Here is a 20,679-nt window from a genome sequence, read left to right on the forward strand (position 1 = left end):
TGATAAAGTGACAGTGGTCAAATTAAAAAAAATGAGGCTCAGTCACTAACCTATCAAGTGGCTCGGTCCTTAAGGGGTTAAGCAGGGTTTGTGAATAAACTAGTTCTGTCCAGGGCGAGCTTCTGTAAAAGTTATGGAAGGAAAAGGCAAAAAATGGAAAAGTTAAATGTATATTTAGATGAGACGCCAATGAAGGCCGACCTGCAACAATCACTGGTTTACTGCACGGTGTGAACGTAGCTCTTAACATTTCCACACTGCTCCATCCATGAAATCCCAGGTGAGTGTGTGTGAGAGTGACTGTGTGAGTGTGTGTGTGAGCAGACAGGCCTTCTCCTGTGGAGCTCCTGCTGCATTCTCTGCTCCTTAGCTTCCACCCAGCTGGCTCTGTTTTTACTCTCCCTCTCTGCCATGTGTAATGGGATATGTGTCCCTTGTAGTGAGCCAGGCAGGAGAGGAAGGGGGAGGGGAAAGGAAGAGATAGGAGAGAACTGGGAGCAAGTCGGGAGGGGGAGGGAGGAGGAGTGGCAGAGCAGTGATAAATTGCCCCTGGTGTCAAAAGGAGGAGCTTGATCCTGAGAGAAAGGGAGCAAAGAAAGCTAGGAAGGAAGGAAGGAGCCGTACACAAGGACAGAAAAGAATTGTTCAGGATCGCAGCCAAAGGCTGATCGCGAGGAGCACAGATCCCAGGACCCTGCTCTCAGGACTCTGCGCCCCCGCCGGCCGGACTCTGCTCTAGGGACTCTGCGCGTACGCGGGCTGCTCTTCTCTGGTGGTTTATGGAGAAGAATAAAATGGTCTCGCAGGTAAGGCTGGCGTGTGTCCATTGCGCCGCTCTGCCCAGCCCCCTCCCATGCTTTGTTTTGTGTAATTGGCCCCATGTGCGGCCAGACCCCGCGCGGAGCTGCGTCTTCCAGACGTTCCCCATTTTGTCTTTGTGCGTTTTCCGCCGTGGTGTATAGGGCAGTGATTGTGTAGCGGCGCGGCGCGGCCCCAGGTGACTGGCTGGCACGTATCCGCTGCTGCGGTGCCCTCGGCCGGGCATGCCCCGGTACACGGAGTGCGCAGGGAATCCTGCATCACGGCTGTGCCGGCCACGTTCCAGTGGAGTAGGTGTCTCCCGTGGTGGGGGCGGGGGCGCTTACTGCAATTTGAAGGTTATTGTGAGTGGAGCTCGGCCATTCCCTATACAGCAGCACGTAGTGTGTGGATGTGGCGGGGGCTCAGGAGGAGCCCGCACCTTATTGCTGCGGAGAATGGCCCTGCTCTCCGTGCACACCGCCGCCTGCCACCACTACAAAGGGCGATAGTCGCATTTGGCGACCGGCACTTGTCCTTGTATCGCCGGGCAACAGAGAACGTAATTTGTGCCCCTGTGCAGTCAGGCCGCCTGTGCACTGCGGAGACATGGTGTGCGGTGCGCTAGTGACGCAATGGAGTCTGTCCCGGGCTCTCCCTGTGACTGCAGCTGGGGCGCACGGCGTGCAGCCGACCCGGGATAGCGGGACTCCGTGCTTCCCCTTCCCTGGGGCGCATTGCCTTCTATGTGCTGAGGATTTCCATATTACTGGGCGGGGCTGGCACCGAATCCGAATTGTTTCTGGAGTTCAGAAATGGAGCAGCTCTGGTGTCCGCAGAGGCTTTGTAATGTCCGGTCCTGGGCACTGGGGGGCGTCCGCAGAGGCTGCTGTGTAATGTCCAGTCCTGGGCACTGGGGGGTGTCCGCAGAGGCTGCTGTGTAATGTCCGGTCCTGGGCACCGGGGGGTGTCCGCAGAGACTGCTGTGTAATGTCCGGTCCTGGGCACCGGGGGGCGTCAGCAGAGACTGCTGTGTAATGTCCGGTCCTGGGCACCGGGGGCGTCAGCAGAGACTGCTGTGTAATGTCTGGTCCTGGGCACCGGGGGGCGTCAGCAGAGACTGCTGTGTAATGTCCGGTCCTGGGCACCGGGGGGCGTCAGCAGAGACTGCTGTGTAATGTCCGGTCCTGGGCACTGGGGGGTGTCCGCAGAGGCTGCTGTGTAATGTCCGGTCCTGGGCACCGGGGGGCGTCAGCAGAGACTGCTGTGTAATGTCCGGTCCTGGGCACCGGGGGGCGTCAGCAGAGACTGCTGTGTAATGTCCGGTCCTGGGCACCGGGGGGCGTCCGCAGAGACTGCTGTGTAATGTCTGGTCCTGGGCACCGGGGGGCGTCCGCAGAGACTGCTGTGTAATGTCTGGTCCTGGGCACCGGGGGGCGTCCGCAGAGGCTGCTGTGTAATGTCCGGTCCTGGGCACCGGGGGGCGTCAGCAGAGACTGCTGTGTAATGTCCGGTCCTGGGCACCGGGGGGCGTCAGCAGAGACTGCTGTGTAATGTCCGGTCCTGGGCACCGGGGGGCGTCCGCAGAGACTGCTGTGTAATGTCCGGTCCTGGGCACCGGGGGGCGTCCGCAGAGACTGCTGTGTAATGTCCGGTCCTGGGCACCGGGGGGCGTCCGCAGAGGCTGCTGTGTAATGTCCGGTCCTGGGCACCGGGGGGCGTCCGCAGAGGCTGCTGTGTAATGTCCGGTCCTGGGCACCGGGGGGCGTCCGCAGAGGCTGCTGTGTAATGTCCGGTCCTGGGCACCGGGGGGCGTCCGCAGAGGCTGCTGTGTAATGTCCGGTCCTGGGCACCGGGGGGCGTCCGCAGAGACTGCTGTGTAATGTCCGGTCCTGGGCACCGGGGGGCGTCCGCAGAGGCTGCTGAGTAATGTCCGGTCCTGGGCACTGGGGGGGGGGGGAGACTAACCGTAGACTGTGTCTGAGCGCTGAGGGGAACAGAACATCTGTTACTAGGATGGTTCTGCCTTTATACAGCATGGTGCTATCTGCAGCACCCGTTCACATGCTAATAACGACATGGTGACACGACCTGATCATCCAGACTGAGTGTTCTTCTGAATACTTGGCTTAAATGTAATGTTTCCTCCAAAAAATGCTCATATCCTGGAAATGCCATAAGACTGTAGGGTTGGAGTAAGCCGCTCCCATTCTTTAATGCTGTTCACCATCGCCCAGGAAAGGGAAACTAGTAAAGTACCAACTAGAGATGAGGTGGAGGGGGGATGAACACGCGTGTGCCTGTCCGAAGCCTGCCCTCCCTGCTGCAGGGCCGTGGCTCACTATGGGATCAGTGACTGATGCACTTATTTCTCTGTGCAGGAAATGTGAACCTTCCTGTGCTCATGTTTCCTCCAAGGCTCTGCCTTGCATGTGGGGGCTCTCTATTGCAGTGTAGGGGTGTACCCCTATGTTGCTGATTGTTAGACATTTCTGCAACTGAAAACCACTTGCATTCATGGAAATGGTGGATTTTCTTGCAATTGTATCATTCATGCCATTAGCTAAGATGCTGAAATTGGTTTCTTCAATTTATTTTATTTTTTTTTTAGTTTTTAACAAAAATCACAAAAATAAAATACACTGCAGCGAGGTTCCCTGATGTGAATACACTTAAAAGCAGCTACACCAACTATAAAGTGGGCACCAGAGGCATTGAGAAGGTTAAATGACTTGGCTGCTGATCTCACAATGCAGACAAGGATAGTGATGCCCCACATCTAATTCAGGACACTGTAGCCTGACCAAATTGGTCATGGGCATCAGAACTGGCATCAATGTGGGCAAATTAGTCAATTTTCACTGATTTTCATAAGTGGTGTTTTTTAAGGGGTTAGTGGCTCAGTCGTTTAACCCTTTAAACACCAGTTACTTATTCAAATCAGTGCAAATTGATTATTTGCTCACATTGATGCCAGTTCTGATGCCCAGGACCAATTTGGTTAGGCTGGAGTGTCATGAATTAGATGTTGGGCATCACTATCCGTGTCTGCATTGTGAGATCAGCGGCCAATTCATTTAACCCTTTCAACACCCTTCGGTGCCCATTTTTGTGCCAGTCTTAACTTTTCTAGCTGCTTTTGAGTGTATTCAAATCAGGGCACCTCACTGCATTGTATTTTCGTGTGATTTTTGTTAAACCTGTGAAGGCAAAAAAAAAATTGCCAAATAAGAAACCCACTCCAGCATTGTCCATTAGGTGCAGTAGAGGCACCTTTTATAGTGCATATACGACCCCTGGCAAAAATTATGGAATCACTGGGCTCGGAGGATGTTCATTCAGTTGTTTAATGTTGAAAAAGCATATCACAGACATGGCACAAAACTAAAGTAATTTCAAATGGCAACTTTATGGCTTTAAGAAACACTAAAAGAAATCAAGATAACAAAAATGTGGTACTCGGTAAGGGTAATTTTTTTTCAGACCAAGCAGAGGGAAAAAATTATGGAATCACCCTGTAAATTTTCATTTAAAAAAATAACACCTGCATCAAATTAGATCTAAATTAGATCTGCTCGTTAGTCTACATCTAAAAAGGAGTGATCACACCTTGGAGAGCTGTTGCACCAAGTGGACTGACATGAATCATGGCTCCAACACGAGAGATGTCAATTGAAACAAAGGAGAGGGTCATTAAACTCTTAAAAGAAGGTAAATCATCACGCAATGTTGCAAAAGATGTTGGTTGTTCAGTCAGCTGTGTCTAAAATCTGGACCTAATACAAACAACATGCGAAGGTTGTTAAAGGCAAACATACTGGTAGACCAAGGAAGACATCAAAGCGTCAAGACCTGAAACTTAAAGCAATATGTCTCCAAAACAGGAAATGCACAACAAATGAGGAACGAATGGTAGAAAACTGGAGTCTGTCTGTGACCGAACTGTAAGAAACCGCCTAACGGAAATGGGATTTACATACAGAAAAAGCTAAACATAAGCCATCATTAACGCCTAAACAGAAAAAAAACAAGGTTACAATGGGCTAAGGAAAAGCAATCGTGGATGACTGGATGAAAGTCATATTCAGTGATGAATCGTGAATCTGCATTGGGCAAGGTGATGATGCTGGAACTTTTGTTTGGTGCCGTTCCAATGAGATTTATAAAGATGACTGCATGAAGAGAACATGCAAATTTCCACAGTCATTGATGATATGGGGCTGCATGTCAGGTAAAGGCAGTGGGGAGAAGGCTGTCATTACATCTTCAGTAAATGCCCAAGTTTACATTGATATTTTGGACAGTTTTCTTATCCCATCAATTGAAAGGATGTTTGGGGATGATGACATCATTTTTCAAGATGATAATGCATCCTGCCATAGAGCAAAAACTGTGAAAATATTCCTTGAAAGACACATAAGGTCAATATCATTGCCTGCAAATTGTCCGGATCTCAATCCAATTGAAAATCTTTTGTGGAAGTTGAAGAAAATGGTTCATGACAAGGCTCCAACCTGCAAAGCTGATCTGGCAACAGCAATCAGAGAAAGTTGGAGCCAGATTGATGAAGAGTACTGTTTGTCACTCATTAACTCCATTCCTCAGAGACTGCAAGCTGTTATTAAAGCCAGGGGTGGTGCAACAAAATACTAGTGATGTATTGGAGTGTTCTTTTGTGTGTTTGTTTTTCATGATTCCATAATTTTTTCCCTCTGCTTGGAATGAAAAAAATTACCCTTACTGAGTACCACATTTTGTTCTTGATCTTTTAGTGTTTCTTAAAGCCTTAAAGTTGCCATTTGAAATGACTTTAGTTTTGTGCCATGTCTGTGATCTGCTTTTTTTTCAACAACATTAAACAACTGAATGAACATCCTCCGAGCCCGGTGATTTCATAATTTTTGCCAGGGGTTGTAATGTGGGCAGATGTAAACGACTACAGTAATGCAAAGCTAATGCAATGGACATATAGATGCAATAAACAGATTAAAGGGGTTGTCCTCTTTCAAACAATGTTCTTCCCTGGCTGCAGTATGTTAAAAATATGGCTCCCCTCGCTGTTTCTGCTGCTTGTCACATCAACGGCGCTGCAGCCGATCGGTGAGCTTAGCTGATCTAAAGGTGGGCACTCCATCCACACTGGCGGAGTTCATGGACTGGCTGCTGCTATGCCGATATGCCATCAGGGCCACAGCTAATCCTAGGCACCAGGAGAAATGGTGGAGGTTTGCCTGTGTATCTGGGGAAGGTGAGTACAGTGCAGATTGTTTCACAAACTTCTGCTGCGGCAGAATGATTACCCCTTAGGTTTTATAAGAGGTCTGGATAGAAGGTGGCTTTTTTCCCCTCTTCTCTACATGGAAAAAACACATGGCTTTTTGGCAGTGTTTAAACCGTATCCATTTTTACTATCAGTGATTTCATCTTGTATGACGGTTTACCTTTACACTGTTAAATACTTGTTGCTGCTATGTGCTGTTCAGTTTTTCATGGACCCACAGATTAGTATGGGTGATTTTTGATCCAGGATTCCTGCCATGTGTGGTTTATTTTGACAAAGAGAAAAATAAAAACACTGACATGGACAGCCCCACAGATTATAAGGGTATATGGTCTGTCCATGAAAATTGCAGACAGAACACTTGTGCAATAACAGATGTCTGAATTTAGCTCTTCAGTTACTAGTTCTACAGTTAAACTGTCCTTGGTGTCTTCAGTCCCTGTGCCAATCCCACTTAACATGTGAATTGAGAGAGTGTCCAAAAGGTGCTGTAAAATATGGCGGCACTACAGTCATGGCCAAAAGTTTTGAGACGCACATTGGGTTTTCAGTTTGCTGCTTTGGCGTTTTTCTGATCTTGGTCTGATATTGCTATTGTTATTGAAGTACAATTATAAACATTTCATAAGTCCTTAGTTTTACTGACCAAATACATAAATTTTATGTAACGACTCAGTATTTACCTTGATGACTCTTATTTTCAAGACTTCTGCCCTTTGCCCATCACAACTTCGTGGTGTTTTTTTTTTGCCCACCCACTTTGAGGATTGACTACAGGTTCACAATGGGACTGAGATCTGGGAAGTTTCCTGGTCATGGACTCAAAATCTCATTGTTTTGTTCACCGAGCCACTTGGTTATTACTTTTATCTTACGACAGTGTTCCATTGTGCTGGGAAAAAGCACTATTCATCAAACTGCTCCTGGATCTTTGGGAGAAGTTGCGCCCAGTCTGAAGGGGGTTTTATCAGAACATAACTCTACCCAAGTCCTCTGCAGTCGAGTTCCTGTAGAATGTTAGTCTGATATCATTAGAGTGAAGTGGATCCTTTGCTGTCGTAGACATCATGCCTAACTCCAAAAGCCTTCCTCACTGTGGGTGCAGAGGCACTGCCTGCTGCCATTCCAGAGTAAGCTATGCATCGGCGTTGGTCCCAATTTAAGATATTGCCACCCAAGAGTTCAGAAAGTTCTCTGAAGCCTTTGATTAGATTGTCCCCAAATCAATCTTACAAACAGCAATGATTTTTCCTGTAAAGCAGTGATAACTGCACACAAGTCCTTGTCAGTGACCATGGTCAACAAAAGACAATGATGTCAAGCACCAACCTACTATTAAAGCAACCAGTCTGCGTTTGTCACTGTTGTGCTGTTAAAATTATATCAGCTGACTTGTCCTCCTGAGGTAAAGATCACTGGAATGATGTAAACAGGTGATTTTGTGTCTGCTGAAATAAAGTGGTCAACTTTTTTTTTTTTTTTTGGTTAAGTTCATTTTTATTGCAAGGAGACTACAGTTTTTCATGCTTAGTCTTTCAAGTAAGTCGATCACTGTCCACATTTAGTACCAAGGGTAGGTGGGTAACTTGATCAGTGAGGGGGTCTGACTGCTGGGACTCCCACTGATCACTTGAATGTGACTCCAGCCTGTACTCCAGACAGTCTGCAGAGCCTCGTTCTTGGGATCCCATTGGTTTGATCCCATTAATCAGGATATGATCCCATATCAGATCAGTAAGGGATGATCCAAAAACTTGGTAAAAAGCCTTTAATGTATTTGCTGCTGGATCTGTTAGGAATTTACATTCTTTGTAGTATAAACTGCATTAAACCCTTAGGCTGTGTGCCCACGATGCGTTTTTAAGCGTTTCTGCAGCGGCAACGCATAAACGCATGGTAGAAGGTCTGCCATGTTCCCCAATGATGATCCGCATGTGCTGTGCACATGCTGCAGAAATTTCCGCTGCGGATTATCGTTTTTTCTGCCAGGGAGATGCAGAAACGCTCAGGAAAAATCAAGAGCACTTCTGCATAGTGGGCACATAGCCTTAATGCAATATCTCATACATGTACATGATTGAGTGCAGAGAGGGCTCAGGAACTGAGCTCTATCCATACGCAGCAGATACCGGCTATATTAAATGGGCGGCGTTTGTCTCAACAGCCTGGCTGTAGATGAGCTCCAGCTGTTAACTATGTAAATGCTGCTGGCAATCTGACAGTGACATTTAAATGAAATGAGTGCTGTTTCTCGCGCTTACAAGCTCCCATTGGCGATCTGTGATGCGATTGTGGAATGCAGTTGGGTTACTATGGCAACTGGGGGCCTGCTAAAGGAGCATCCCCCACAAGTGTTGCAATCCTCCTGGTATGCCTCTGAAGCTCAACTATACGCTGAGCTTCAAAGGAGACTAGAGATTTACACTATATATTGGGGCATTGCAGTATATACTGTAAGCAAATTGAACAACTGCAGATTCAAGTCCTGTAATCTGATCACAATCACTCACTACCGTGATCACAATCACTCCCCTGCCCCTTGACTTACAGCAAGCTCTGCACACACTACATAGCTGGCTGTTGGTCAAGGTATGGGGGCAGTGATAACTGTGTACTCACTGTAGTGAGTGGTGACTTGGAGATCCCCTCACCTCCCAGATGACTGAAACCCAGTGGCTACAGGGAAAATATACTTTTTTTTTTTTTTTTTTGGTCTCAACAACCATTAATCACACAGAAAGTGAAATTTAGTGGATGGTTGTCTTCAGACAGCCCCATATCAAATGTAACAGAGCCCTATGTAACCTAAAAACATCATATACTTGCCACCTTCACTGGTGACGTTCCAACAATGTCTTCTGTCGCTCACATTGTTGAAAAGGTTAAAGTCTGAGAGGGGAGTGTGGAGGTTTTTATTTTATAAATGTATACACAGTTACTGGGCTTATAGCATCACTTGCTGATGATGGGATCTTGCTGCAATCTTCAGATTGAAGGGCCTCTGGTTAAATGGGTTACACTACCTTGGACATTATGCCACATTCACCCATGACTTCTGCTATCCATCTTGAATTTTTTTCATCAGTAGCCAGATGAGTCTAGTTGGCATGTGACTGCCAGTATGAAAAGTGCCCACCTGTACTAGGCATACAGGAGAATAGTGTGCACACTGTTTCAATTTCCCCTCTATTCCCTTTGCGGGTAGGAATTCAAGTTACCTTATGTGTGTGAATGCATACTTGTGATCACATGCCATCTAGACATCGGGCTCAATTCTTATATTGAGAAGCTGGATGAGGTTAGTTAGCATGTGACTGCAAACATGTGAACACACAGAATCATGACACTGTGATCATTGCACGCTGTCATGATTTGGCAGTGAGTAACTGCAGACCTTCAGACTGGACAACCTCTTTAACTCCTCTGCCTCAGGAATGTAGCTACTGTGCACACTCGGATAGGCACTGGTGGATGACCGTCCCTCAATTCTCAAAACGGGAGGTGATGACTGTCCTCAGTAATGAGCTGTAAACAATGTAAGACACAAGCTCTCATAGCAGAATGACTGCAGAATGATTTTTTTTTTCTATTGCAAGCTACAGCAGTTGTGGCCATTGCTGAAAATTGCTACAATCAATGGTCATGAAGAGGTAAGACCGTCATACACATTAGATGGTTGTCTGCTGGAGGATCTGACAAGATCCCTTTAAATAGATGCACCAAATGGCATGTATGAATTCAGTCTTAAATCTGTATCTGTCTTTGCATGCATTTTTTTTTCAAATCTATATCTGCCTCATATTATCCTTGAACGCACTGGTTCTGTTTGGGAAAAGTAATTTTACCATATCAGCAAGACTTCAGTATGAAAAACTGGTTGCATTAATGATATTGTGGAGTAGTTTTGGCCATGTGTGTTGTGCACAGAAGGATTGGAGGTGTATGGGGGGGGGTGCTGAGAACATAGTGCGGCAGACTCCTTACACTGGTATGAATGGGGTAGGAGTATATGATGCAAAGGAAGCAGTCACATGCTGGTCTGCAGTCATTCTAGCTAATCCTGTAGCTCACACACAAATTCATTTGCAGCAGTTTCAGCCATATTGCAGATAAATTACTTGCATCTCTACCTATTTTTTTTTACCTTTTTGCTAGTAGAAATTTACTAAACAACTTTAACCCTGCTGATCTGTAAAATATAGAACCTTAAAATAAAATTCTTTCTTATCCAGATTGCACATTTTTTTGGTGCGGTCATTAAAGTGCTAACTTTCAATGTCTTATAGGCATCTGGAAAAAGACACTGGAGCTCCCCAAAAAGTAAATTTTCCTGGATACTGCTGAAAATTCCCAGGGTGAAGTGCTCACTGAGGCGTCTCTGCTCTGGTGCCAAGCACTTACCATAGGCCGATACTGTCTCTGCATCCTGATGCACATACTCTGGCTGCCATGTTAAGTGAGGCCCTAGTACTTGTGTTGGGATACTAGGGCTGCAGCTGACCTCTCCAGAACATGTCTTTGCAAGAAAATTCACGCGGTAGCCAAAGAACTTCCTTAGTTGCTGATTTCCCAATTTGAACTCCCATTGTGTCTTTAATGACTTGTGATTTCAAGTTTCCTGTGACAATGACAACAAAAAGGGCAGTTTGATTTTCTGTCTGCAGTGAATTTGGGGGGGGGGGGGGGGGTTGCTCAAGTTCTAAACAGATTTTGTACAAACTCTGGCCATAGCCTGCAATGATGGGAACAGAAGTTTTTCTTTTTTCTTTCTGAAAGTGTCCATTTGCTCGGGCATGTACAGGATCATTGCAAACCAAGTTTTTGTGCCCAACTGAACAGACCTGAACACTTTCAGAGAAACAAACTGCAATGACACAAATTAACTCAATGAGGGGTTAATCTGAATCTCATTTTTATCCAGGCAGAAACCCCAAATGCACAGTTTTACACAGGCTGATAATCCTTAAGATTATCACCTTAATGACAATCGTGTAATGTGAATGGGTAGAGCAACTGAAGTGTCCACAAATGCTCGATCATCGTGCATGAGATTGTTTATGCGAGAAAATTCTCATCTTTAGAGAATTGTGTAATGTAAATGTTGGTTTACTCCAACGGTTTGACGAAAAGAAATGGAGATTGAAATCCTAAATGGGCATGGCTTCCTGCAACTGATCGTGTACTGAGGCAATTGTTCAGTAGTAGTTGAAGCGAGTCCATAGTCGTATCCTATTCATCATTTTTGCAAATGCTACTGTTCGTAAAATGTTCACTAATCCGTTTCACTTAACTTAAAGAACCTAGCTTGAATAGTCGGACTGTAAATTTTTGTAATAAAACAAACTATTTTGAGGGTGAGCGTGCAGGGCTCTTACTGGCCATTGCTGTTACATCCCAGGAAGGTAATTATTGTATGGTGGAGTTGAGATTCAAGTGGGTAGATGGTTCATGGTGTATAAAAACAAAGCTAATTATTTCAAATGGGAAAATGACGAGAATAAGAATTATACCCAAGAGAAAAATTAAAGGGAACTTGTCATATCCTTTGTAGTATCTAAACTGCCCCCATTGCGTTATTGGTGATGCAATGTGCATCACTAACATGCTTTTTTCATTAAAATCAGCGCTAATATATGTAAAAAGCACTTTTTTATAGTAATGTCATACCTTCTCGTTTAGTCATAGGAGTGTGGTCTTCGCATTTAGCCAGGGTTGGCGCCGCCCATGCCATTTGAATTCTGTTCCCGGCTTGTGCGGACGTCGGTATGCTGTGCTTGTTGCTCTGGGAACCGCGCATGTGCTGTGACAAGTGGCTCCCCGCGTGCGCAGCGGAGCTGTGTAGTTCCAGCTTCACTGTGCGCAGCCAGAGCACTTGTCCCATAATACATTGTTACATATCCTAGTAAAGACGCATAAATTCCATTAAGAAATATATTTAAGCAAATGGGCTCAGTATACATAGATGGGTACACTAATATACATGTTGGTATATAATGATAAAAGCACATAGATACAAAAGCATAGTGTTATATAGACCCTATACCTTGAGACATGGTGAACCTGGATGGCTAAAAAGATAGAAGTGCAGGCACACTTACTCACATTTTCACTGGGTTTCATAAGGAGATGTGGCTAAGGTAATAAGTTGCGATTTATAGCACAAATGCCAGTATACAGTAAATCGGCACGCTCACCAACATGATGCCTAACCCCAATGATGACACGGCGCGTACTGAGGTCTGGGTGGGAGGACATGTTAACCTGCGCATCACCCAAGGGGGTCAAACAGCACATGTGCGTGGCACGTCTGCGCTCAGAGTAAAGGAGATGCAGTATATCGCAGCATCTGTAAGTAAAGAAAGTGAATAATCATGCAGATTGCATTGTGATGGCCAAAATAAGTAAATTGCCTGGTGATGAGAGCATTGTTAGGCAGTGTGATAGTAGATGGATTAAGATAAACACATTTTTATTATATTGATTCTGTTATCCTTTGTGGGATATTGACAGCAGTGCAGGAAAGCAGTCTCTCCTTCTATCCTAATGGTCTATCACCTACGGTCTGCAGCAACTGTTCAAGCGTATTCATTGCTGCAATTGCAACAAAACAAGGTGAGCTTACACCCCCTGTTTGCATCACCCTATTTGCACCATTGCTCCCTAGTTTCATCACTGGTTAAGTATTGTATAAACATTTTTAGAAAATAAGATGGCAATTAATGAAAAATGAAGGATTAAACAATAGATACAGAGAAAAAAATACAACAGTAGTAAGTGGATATATACAAAGTTGAAATGAAAAACTAATAGATAATAAACTAATGACAGTAGGGAAAATCTGTATTGTAAGTGACAAAATTAATACATACAAAAAAGTGCATAAGAAGTGATAACATGATACAAACAATATCATCAATGGTTTTGCCATTGTAAAATAAGTTGTCAAATCCAACTCTGTATGGATTGTGAGAAGATGAAATATCAAATCTAGTGCTGCAAAAAGAGGGCTTCCACACACAATACACAGGGTCAAATGTGCCGAAAAAGACATGAAGTAGAGCAATATAAGAACAGAAAATATAAGAAATGGGCCCACAAATTAAAATGGTGAAGATTTTAGAGACATGATTTGAAACTGACGGCTTCATTTAGGTAGTCTGGTGCAACTGTAACTATATATCACCATTGAGTAAAACTGTAGAAGTCAGTTCACCCTTGGAGTCCTACGCCCGGAAACATAAAGGTGCTTCATGGGGTAAGCAGGGAAACGGATAAATCCAGCATCCAGACATCTATCTTAAAAACTTGTCTTTATTAAATGCGTTCCATAAAAAAATCACATGCATTTAAAATGCCAGGCAGATGCGTTTCGGTCTCTCGACCTTAGTCATTGAAATCCGGATACATGCTGCTTTTATGTCATTTTCTAAGAGTGCATGTGATCTCCTTGACCTTAACCAATAGAAATCAAGCACCCATATGTGTACATAAAAACATGCCCAAGCAACCATATATCCTCATAAACACACGTGAAGCATTTATAATTATAGCGATTAACTACTTTCAATCCTTATTCATAATAATGTATCAAAACCTGTCTAATATTAATGCCTTTCTGCCATCTAGTTTCAAGGACATAGATCCACAATGTTTCATGATTAGCTTTCTTTTCATATCCCCTCTTCTTTCTGGTCGTTGAACTCTCTATCCCTCTGAACTCAAAGGATGACACATCCCCATTATGTGCTATAGCGAAGTGTTTAGATGCAGCTGAACTTTTATGTAGAATTCTACTTGTATCCTGCAATATGTAGGATGTACTAGTGGACCTCTGAAAGTCAGAATTGGAAGGCATCTCTCAGATGCTACAAGTAATAAGGTAGATTACATTAGTGGTATTACAGTTGATAAATGAATCTACATTATACACATGTGTTACTGAGGACGTAAAATTTTTAGGGTTTTTCATATACTTAAAGGGGTATTCCCATCTCAAAGATCCTATGCCAATATGTAGTAGGTGTAATATTAGCAATTATCTCCAATTAAAAATGTAGTATAGCATTTATGGTTCGCTATGTCTTTCTGCATGTGCAGGCATTGCAGGACCTTGGGTATCCACGGTTACGACCACTAGCAGCTAGTGAACTGTCACTTTATCAGTGGACGTATCCATGGGTACCTAGGGTCCTGCAATGCCTGCACATGAGGAAAGACAGTGAATCATAAATGCAATACTACATTTCTAATTGAAAATATTTGCTAATATTACACCTACCACATATTGGGATAGGATCTTGGAGATCGGAATACCCCTTTAAAGCATGTAGACAGTGTGTCCACATTTATACGTTCTTTTCATTGCCATCCAATTTTTTATTCAATGTAGAACTCTGTAACAAACAAGCTTGGAGAAAGAATGTCCCGTAAACTTGGTGCCCGTTTGGCTACAAAATTCACTTGGTTTGTTAGAATCCGTTCCAATTTAGTATCCTGGTGAAGTAAGGTGACACATTTTCTAATGATATCTGTTATAGCTCTGAACTGTGGGTTAGGCTGTGTGCCCACTATGCGTTTTTTAAGTGGTTCTGCTGCAGGAACGCTTAAACACATAATAGAAGGTCTGCCATGTCCCCCAATGATGATCCGCATGTGCTGTGCACATGCTGCGGAAATTTCCGCTGCGGATTATCATTGCAGTAAAATCCGCGGCACTACTAATTTTGCATAATCACAGCGTTTTCACCGCCATTGACTTCCATTGAATCGCATAATATCCGCCTGAATATATGTGCACATAGCCTTATAGTAACCCCTATATCAGGCTCACTTGTATCTATTTTACGATCCTGCAGCATATTAACCCTTTGTTTTCCACCATCTCATTAGCCCTGTTCAGCATGCACCTGGGATATTTCTGCTGCATAGTCTCCCTGCAGCCTGCTCAGCATGGTGTTCATAGCAGGAGGGGAGGGTAGAATTCCTCTTATATCTGAACAGCTCTCCTACCTGGACATTTTTTATAACATGCCGTGGATGACACGAAGTGGCGTGTAAAATTGTCAGTAGCAATCTCCTTTCTAAAAGGGGAAGTTGTTATTGGGGTTACATTTATCAAAGATAAAGAGACATCCAAAAAATGTATAGTATTTTCCTCTATACAAGAGGTAAACTTCAGATTAATTTCGTTGTCATTAATATAATTCACAAACTCCGACGCCAGTCCTCTGGGTCCATCCCATATCAGGAGCAGGTCGTCCAAATATTGACCAATCCACCTGACATAGGAGGAGAAGGGACTGGTGCCCGGAAAAAATGAACAAGTTCTCCCATTCTGACATGAAAATACTAGCAATTAGATGGTGAGAAGCCTGCTCCCATCGGGGCTCCTTGTCATTGTAAGAATTCACCATTAAAGGAGAAATAATTGTTTCTATAGGAATTTGGTAGCTATTATTATAAACTCCTGAATTGCTTTACAGTAGCTACTAAATGTCTCTAGGTGTCTGGATAGAATTGAGATGGCCAGATCGTGTGGTATGGAGGGATATAGCGCAGTGACATCATCGCAAGTCACCCACAAATGTGTATCAGGCCATTTGGTCTGGTCTAGGGATAGTATAACATGTTTGGTATCTTTCAAAAATCCATGTAAATTATAGGTTAAAGGTTGTAGGTACATATCTACCCATGAGCTTAATCGTTTTAAGGGTGTTGGAAATATCATCTTGTGTGTCTTAGGTAGTGAGTGGTACATATAGATCCTCAGATGTCTTTTTATGAAAGGCTCCTACTGAGCTCCTTCAGCGAGCAATCTGGATATTTTTTTCTTGGAATATAACAATTTGATTGTGATCAATCCTCTGATAAATACTCATTATATAACATATCTTTATTCAATTTAAGATAGAGTCTAGGATGACAGCATTCCCTCCTTTATCCGATCTTCTTATGAGATCCTTGTTTCCTTTAAGTTCCTCCAATGCAAGACGTTGCTCCTTGCTGAGGTTGGATAATTTAGAGCAGTTTTTAGAATTTTTTTTTTTGTTTCAATTTCAGTAAATTCTCTTCCACTTTCTCTTGAAGGTATCTAATATTTGAGGTGTAGAGCAAACAGGATAATATGGATTTTTCACAATAAATTCCGGATTCAGGTTGTCGTCCTGCTGGATTGACTTTACTGGCTATTTCTCTCAGATAGATCTAGATCTATCTCTTATTACCCTGCACAATGAAAGCCTTTTGGGTTGCAATTATGACATTCCTGAAAGTGTTTAGGAAAGGTTTTTAATTTCTCATAGTTTGCATAGCTGCGTTTATGTCCCTTCACATACTCTTGAACATGCACCCAAAGACAGGTTGCGGTTCTACCTACATAAATCTGACCACATGAGCAATTGGCAAAATACAGAACTGCTTCAGTATTGCATGTAATCCGCTCATTGACCTCCGCACATGCTGGCGTCATTGTTGGTCAGGCATTGTCACAGCGAGTGCTCTAATGTGCAGGACTCAGGCACTTGTGCTGTAAAATAATACCCCATTTTTACCTTAATCGCACCTCCTGACAAAGCCCAGTGCAGTGAAACACCTCATGGTTCCTGTGCTTCCCTCCCTCCTTCCTTCTTTTTGGCCATCATTGTTTACTATGTCTCAAGGTATTCACTCCATATAACACACACTATGCTTTTGGGTCTGTGCTTGTTTCATTATATACATGCATTTATATTAGTGTACCTATCTATGTATACTGAGTCTGACTATTTACCCTATATTTGCCTCAATGTTTTTCTTGAGTTTGGTCCAGGGCTGTTGAGTCTTGAGTCGGAGCCCATTTTGGCGGAGTCTGTATAAAATGGACTGACTCCAACTCCTAAAATATATAATAAATTGGGTGCAGTAGTTCAATGCAGTTTGTGGGGAATATTTTTTCATAAGAATTTGGGAAAGTTATGAAATGTCCTATAAATGTCTGTCCTATTCCTGATCTAAGGGTCTAGACCTTTAGCGGAGATGAATCTGTGCTACAGTAAATTATCACTTAAACATGAGCCATGTATGAGGGAGTCGGTGTCATGGAAATTGAAGAGTCTGAGTTGAAGGTTTGGCTTACTGACTCCACAGCCCTGCTTTGGTCTTTAGTAGGAGGCTATGTGGCATCTCTTATTATGGGATGGTCCTTTTTATATAAGTGTTTATTATTATACACCTATTTCTATAATGCTTTCATCTTACATTTCCATAGTGACCCTTTATCCATCAATGAACAGTGTGTGTGTGTAAAGAGAACACTTAAACAACACAATGTAACTCCAAGTCAATCACACTTCTGTGAAATCAACCTATCCAGTTATGAAGCAACACTGATTGTGAATCCATTTCTCCTGCTGTTGTAGAAATAATAGGCAATTAGACAGCCCTTATAGGAGTGGTTCTGCAGGTTGTGACCAGACAATTTCTCCGTTCTCACCCCTAGAGGTACAGTAGCATGAGGTGGTGTCTACAGTAGAACCCACAGGTTGCTCAGGTAGTGCATCTCATCCAGGATGGCACATCAAGGAGAGCTGTGGCAAGAAGGGTAGCTGGGTCTAATTGTCCAGAGTATGGAGCAGATACTGTACTAGGAGACAGGCCAGTACACCAGGAGACGTGGAATGGGCCATAGGTGGGCAACAAACAAACAGCAGGACCGCTACAGCCTCCTTTGTGCAAGGAAAAACCGGAGGAGCACTGCCAGAGCCCTACAAAATGACCTCCAGCAGGCCACTAACATCCATATGTCTGCTCAAACACTCCATGAGGGTAGTATGAGGGCCAGACGTCCACATGTGAGTGAGCTTACATCCCAACACTGTGCTGGGCGATGGTGTTCTCTGGTAAAAGCCTAAGTTTGACATTGAAGCCCTGTGCTCTTCACCGATGAGCGGGTTCACACTGAGCACATGTGACAGTCTGGAGACTCCGTGGAGAACATTCATCTGCCTGCAACATCCTCCAGCATAACAGGTTTGGCAGTGGGTCAGTAATGGCGTTGTGTGGCGTTTCTTTGGAGGGCTGCACAGCCCTCCATGTGCTAGCCAGAGATACCCTGATTGTCATTGGTTACCGGGATGAGATCCTCAGACCCATTGAGACCATATGCAGGTGAAGTGGGTCCTGGGTTCCTTCTGATGCTTGAGCATGCTAGGCCTCGTGTGGCTGAAGTGTCAGCAGTTCCTGCATGATGAAAGCATTGATGCTTTGGACTGGCCTGCCCTTTCCCTAAACCTGAATCTGATTGAGAACATCTGGGGCATCATGTCTCTTTCCATCCACCAATGCTGTGTTGCACCACAGACTGCCTGGGAGTTGACTGATGCTTGTAATCCAGGTCTGGGAAGAAATCCTGCAGGAGACAATCGTCCACCCACCGCCCGCCTCATCAGGAGCATGCCCAGACGTTGTTGGGAGGTCATACAGGCACGTGTAGGCCACACACTGAGCATTTCCTTGTCTTGAGGGACTTCTGCTGAAGTTGGATCAGCCTTTAATTTGATTTTCCACTTTGTGTATCATTCAAAATCCACACCTCCATGGGATATTTAATTTTGCTTTACATTGATCACTTGTTTTATTATTCTCAACGCATTCCACTATGTAATGAATAAAGACTTGTATCTGGAATATTTCTTTCAGTGATATCTAGGATGTGGTATTTTAGTGTTACCTTTATTTTTTTGAGGTCTGAATATTTATATTATATCCATGCCATTGAGGAGGATGGATCGAGGGGATTTGATTCTCATTATAGGGACCCTTGATCTATTTAAGATCTATGCACATCTGGTTCCCTATAACTGTCTTAGTCTTTCCTCTCCAAACCATTATTTTCTGTATTTTTGTAATTAAATACATTTATACATAATTTGAGTTCCCCTCTTTAATTTTCCTCTTGGGTATAATTCTTCTGGGCGTTTGCCAGGTTGTAATAATTAGCTTTAGGTGTATACTCAAAAAAAAAAAAAAAAAAAAAAAAAAAAAAAAGGCTCCATTTACTTGTGGTAAAGAATTTTTGTAGGTTGGGATGGTTCATAGTGATCTTCTTGGGTTGCTACTCTTATTAGAAGGCCACAGCATCACTATCCGTATTTATTCAGTATTTTTTCCTCAGGAGTGGGAGCCAAAACCAGGTGAGGAACAATCAGAGAAAAGGTATAATAGAAACAAGTCACCAATTCTGCATTTGTCACCCACTCCTGGTTTTGGCTCCCACTCCTGAGAAACAATACTGACTAAATACTGATAGTTAATAGTTTGCCACTCAGCTTGATGCTTGATCCTTTTAAAGAGGTTGTTGTTGGACAAGCCTGTGTCTCTAATGAAACTGAAGCATCCCTGAAGAGTCAGACCTTTCCAAATGAAAGGGCCCCAGGCACCTATTGGCTTCCCCATATGGGAAGTGTTGCTCCAAGTTACTTGAGGGCAGAACTCCAGCTTACAGAATCTTGGAATACCTCCTCTAGAAGGGAAGCTATAATGGTGGTGGTCCCAAAGTGGGTCAAGGCATCTTGGACCAATTTCCCTTCTAGCTCCAGATGTTAAAATTCTGGCTAAGGCTGATTTACAATTATCACGGGTTGTAGAAGATGACCAGTGAGACTTTATGCCAAACAATTCCACCTTGATTAATTTGAGGAGACTCTAAATCTCCAGTCAAGTCTTCAACCACTGGGATATGCTGTGGTCCTCTCACTCAATACTGCCTATGCATTTAAGTGTGAATATTTATTGGATGTGTGATATATAGTATTTAATAACCAAAAAAGGAAAGTTTGCTCGCCCACCAGGAGATTCAATTCATGGAACCTCATAGTGCCACAAGATAGAAAAAAAAAAGTGTCCGGATATTACATAGTAACGTAGGTTGAGTAAAGACCTAGGTCCATCCAGTTCAACCTTTCTCTTATTAAAACATGTTTATTGGAAAATACAATTAAAGTCACAATTGTGTTTTCAGACAGTCTTTAGTCATTGCATATGGAAATGTGACTTGGTCGGCGTGTTAAATTGCATCCTGTTAGGGCACATTGTCTACATCGTCCAATCGTAGCTAGAGACGAAAAGATCAATCAAGACATGTAAATGCAGATGGTACAGTTGGCAACAACAAAAATATGTAAATGTTTACAGTTCTGTATCCTTTACCATTACAGATGAATTCTGTCTAATATTCATGCCTGATGGTGATTTAGTTTGTAACAGACCCACCATAATTTACGATTGAGAGGTTTTCTTCTGTGGTCCCCCAATTGATCGATACCTCTTATTTTACGAATGGTTACATTGTGTCCATGTTCTGAACAATGCCTGGAGGCTACTGAAGATTTAATGATCATATTTCTTATGCCTCTCAACAAATTGGTGTCTGAAACTCCCTTTAATAACCTTGATTTTTCTTATCTGCACTGCTCTAGTTCAGCCTAGTCCTTCTTGGAATTGTGCACAATTTTGGTCTCCCAATGTATAAGTTTGACTGCGCTAGAAACTTGTATTGAGGCAAACCTATGTTCTCGTCAGGCACATCTATGCCTTATAATGCATCCTATTTTTATTTTCCTTAG

The 20,679-nt window shown here is 43.6% G+C and overlaps 1 protein-coding gene across 13 annotated transcripts in view; it reads left to right on the plus strand.

Annotated features, from left to right (window-relative positions):
- The window catches only part of RBFOX2 (RNA binding fox-1 homolog 2), a 431,053-nt gene that overhangs the window by 124,284 nt on the left and 286,090 nt on the right, over window positions 1–20,679 (plus strand). Inside the window, exon 1 of one of the 13 annotated variants that reach the window (XM_073644122.1) lies at window positions 500–806. The exons of 11 other annotated variants lie outside the window; for them this stretch is intronic. In XM_073644122.1, the coding sequence (XP_073500223.1) occupies window positions 780–806 (27 nt within the window). In that variant the 5' untranslated portion in view covers window positions 500–779. Of the gene's footprint in view, window positions 1–499; window positions 807–20,679 lie in introns of those variants that run through there. One more of the 13 variants, XM_073644114.1, reaches the window with a different exon arrangement.

The sequence above is a fragment of the Phyllobates terribilis genome, unplaced genomic scaffold (genome assembly GCF_046119375.1).
Source record: "Phyllobates terribilis strain yellow unplaced genomic scaffold, ASM4611937v1 Scaffold_8__6_contigs__length_399053987, whole genome shotgun sequence".
NCBI classification, from domain to species: Eukaryota; Metazoa; Chordata; class Amphibia; order Anura; family Dendrobatidae; genus Phyllobates; species Phyllobates terribilis.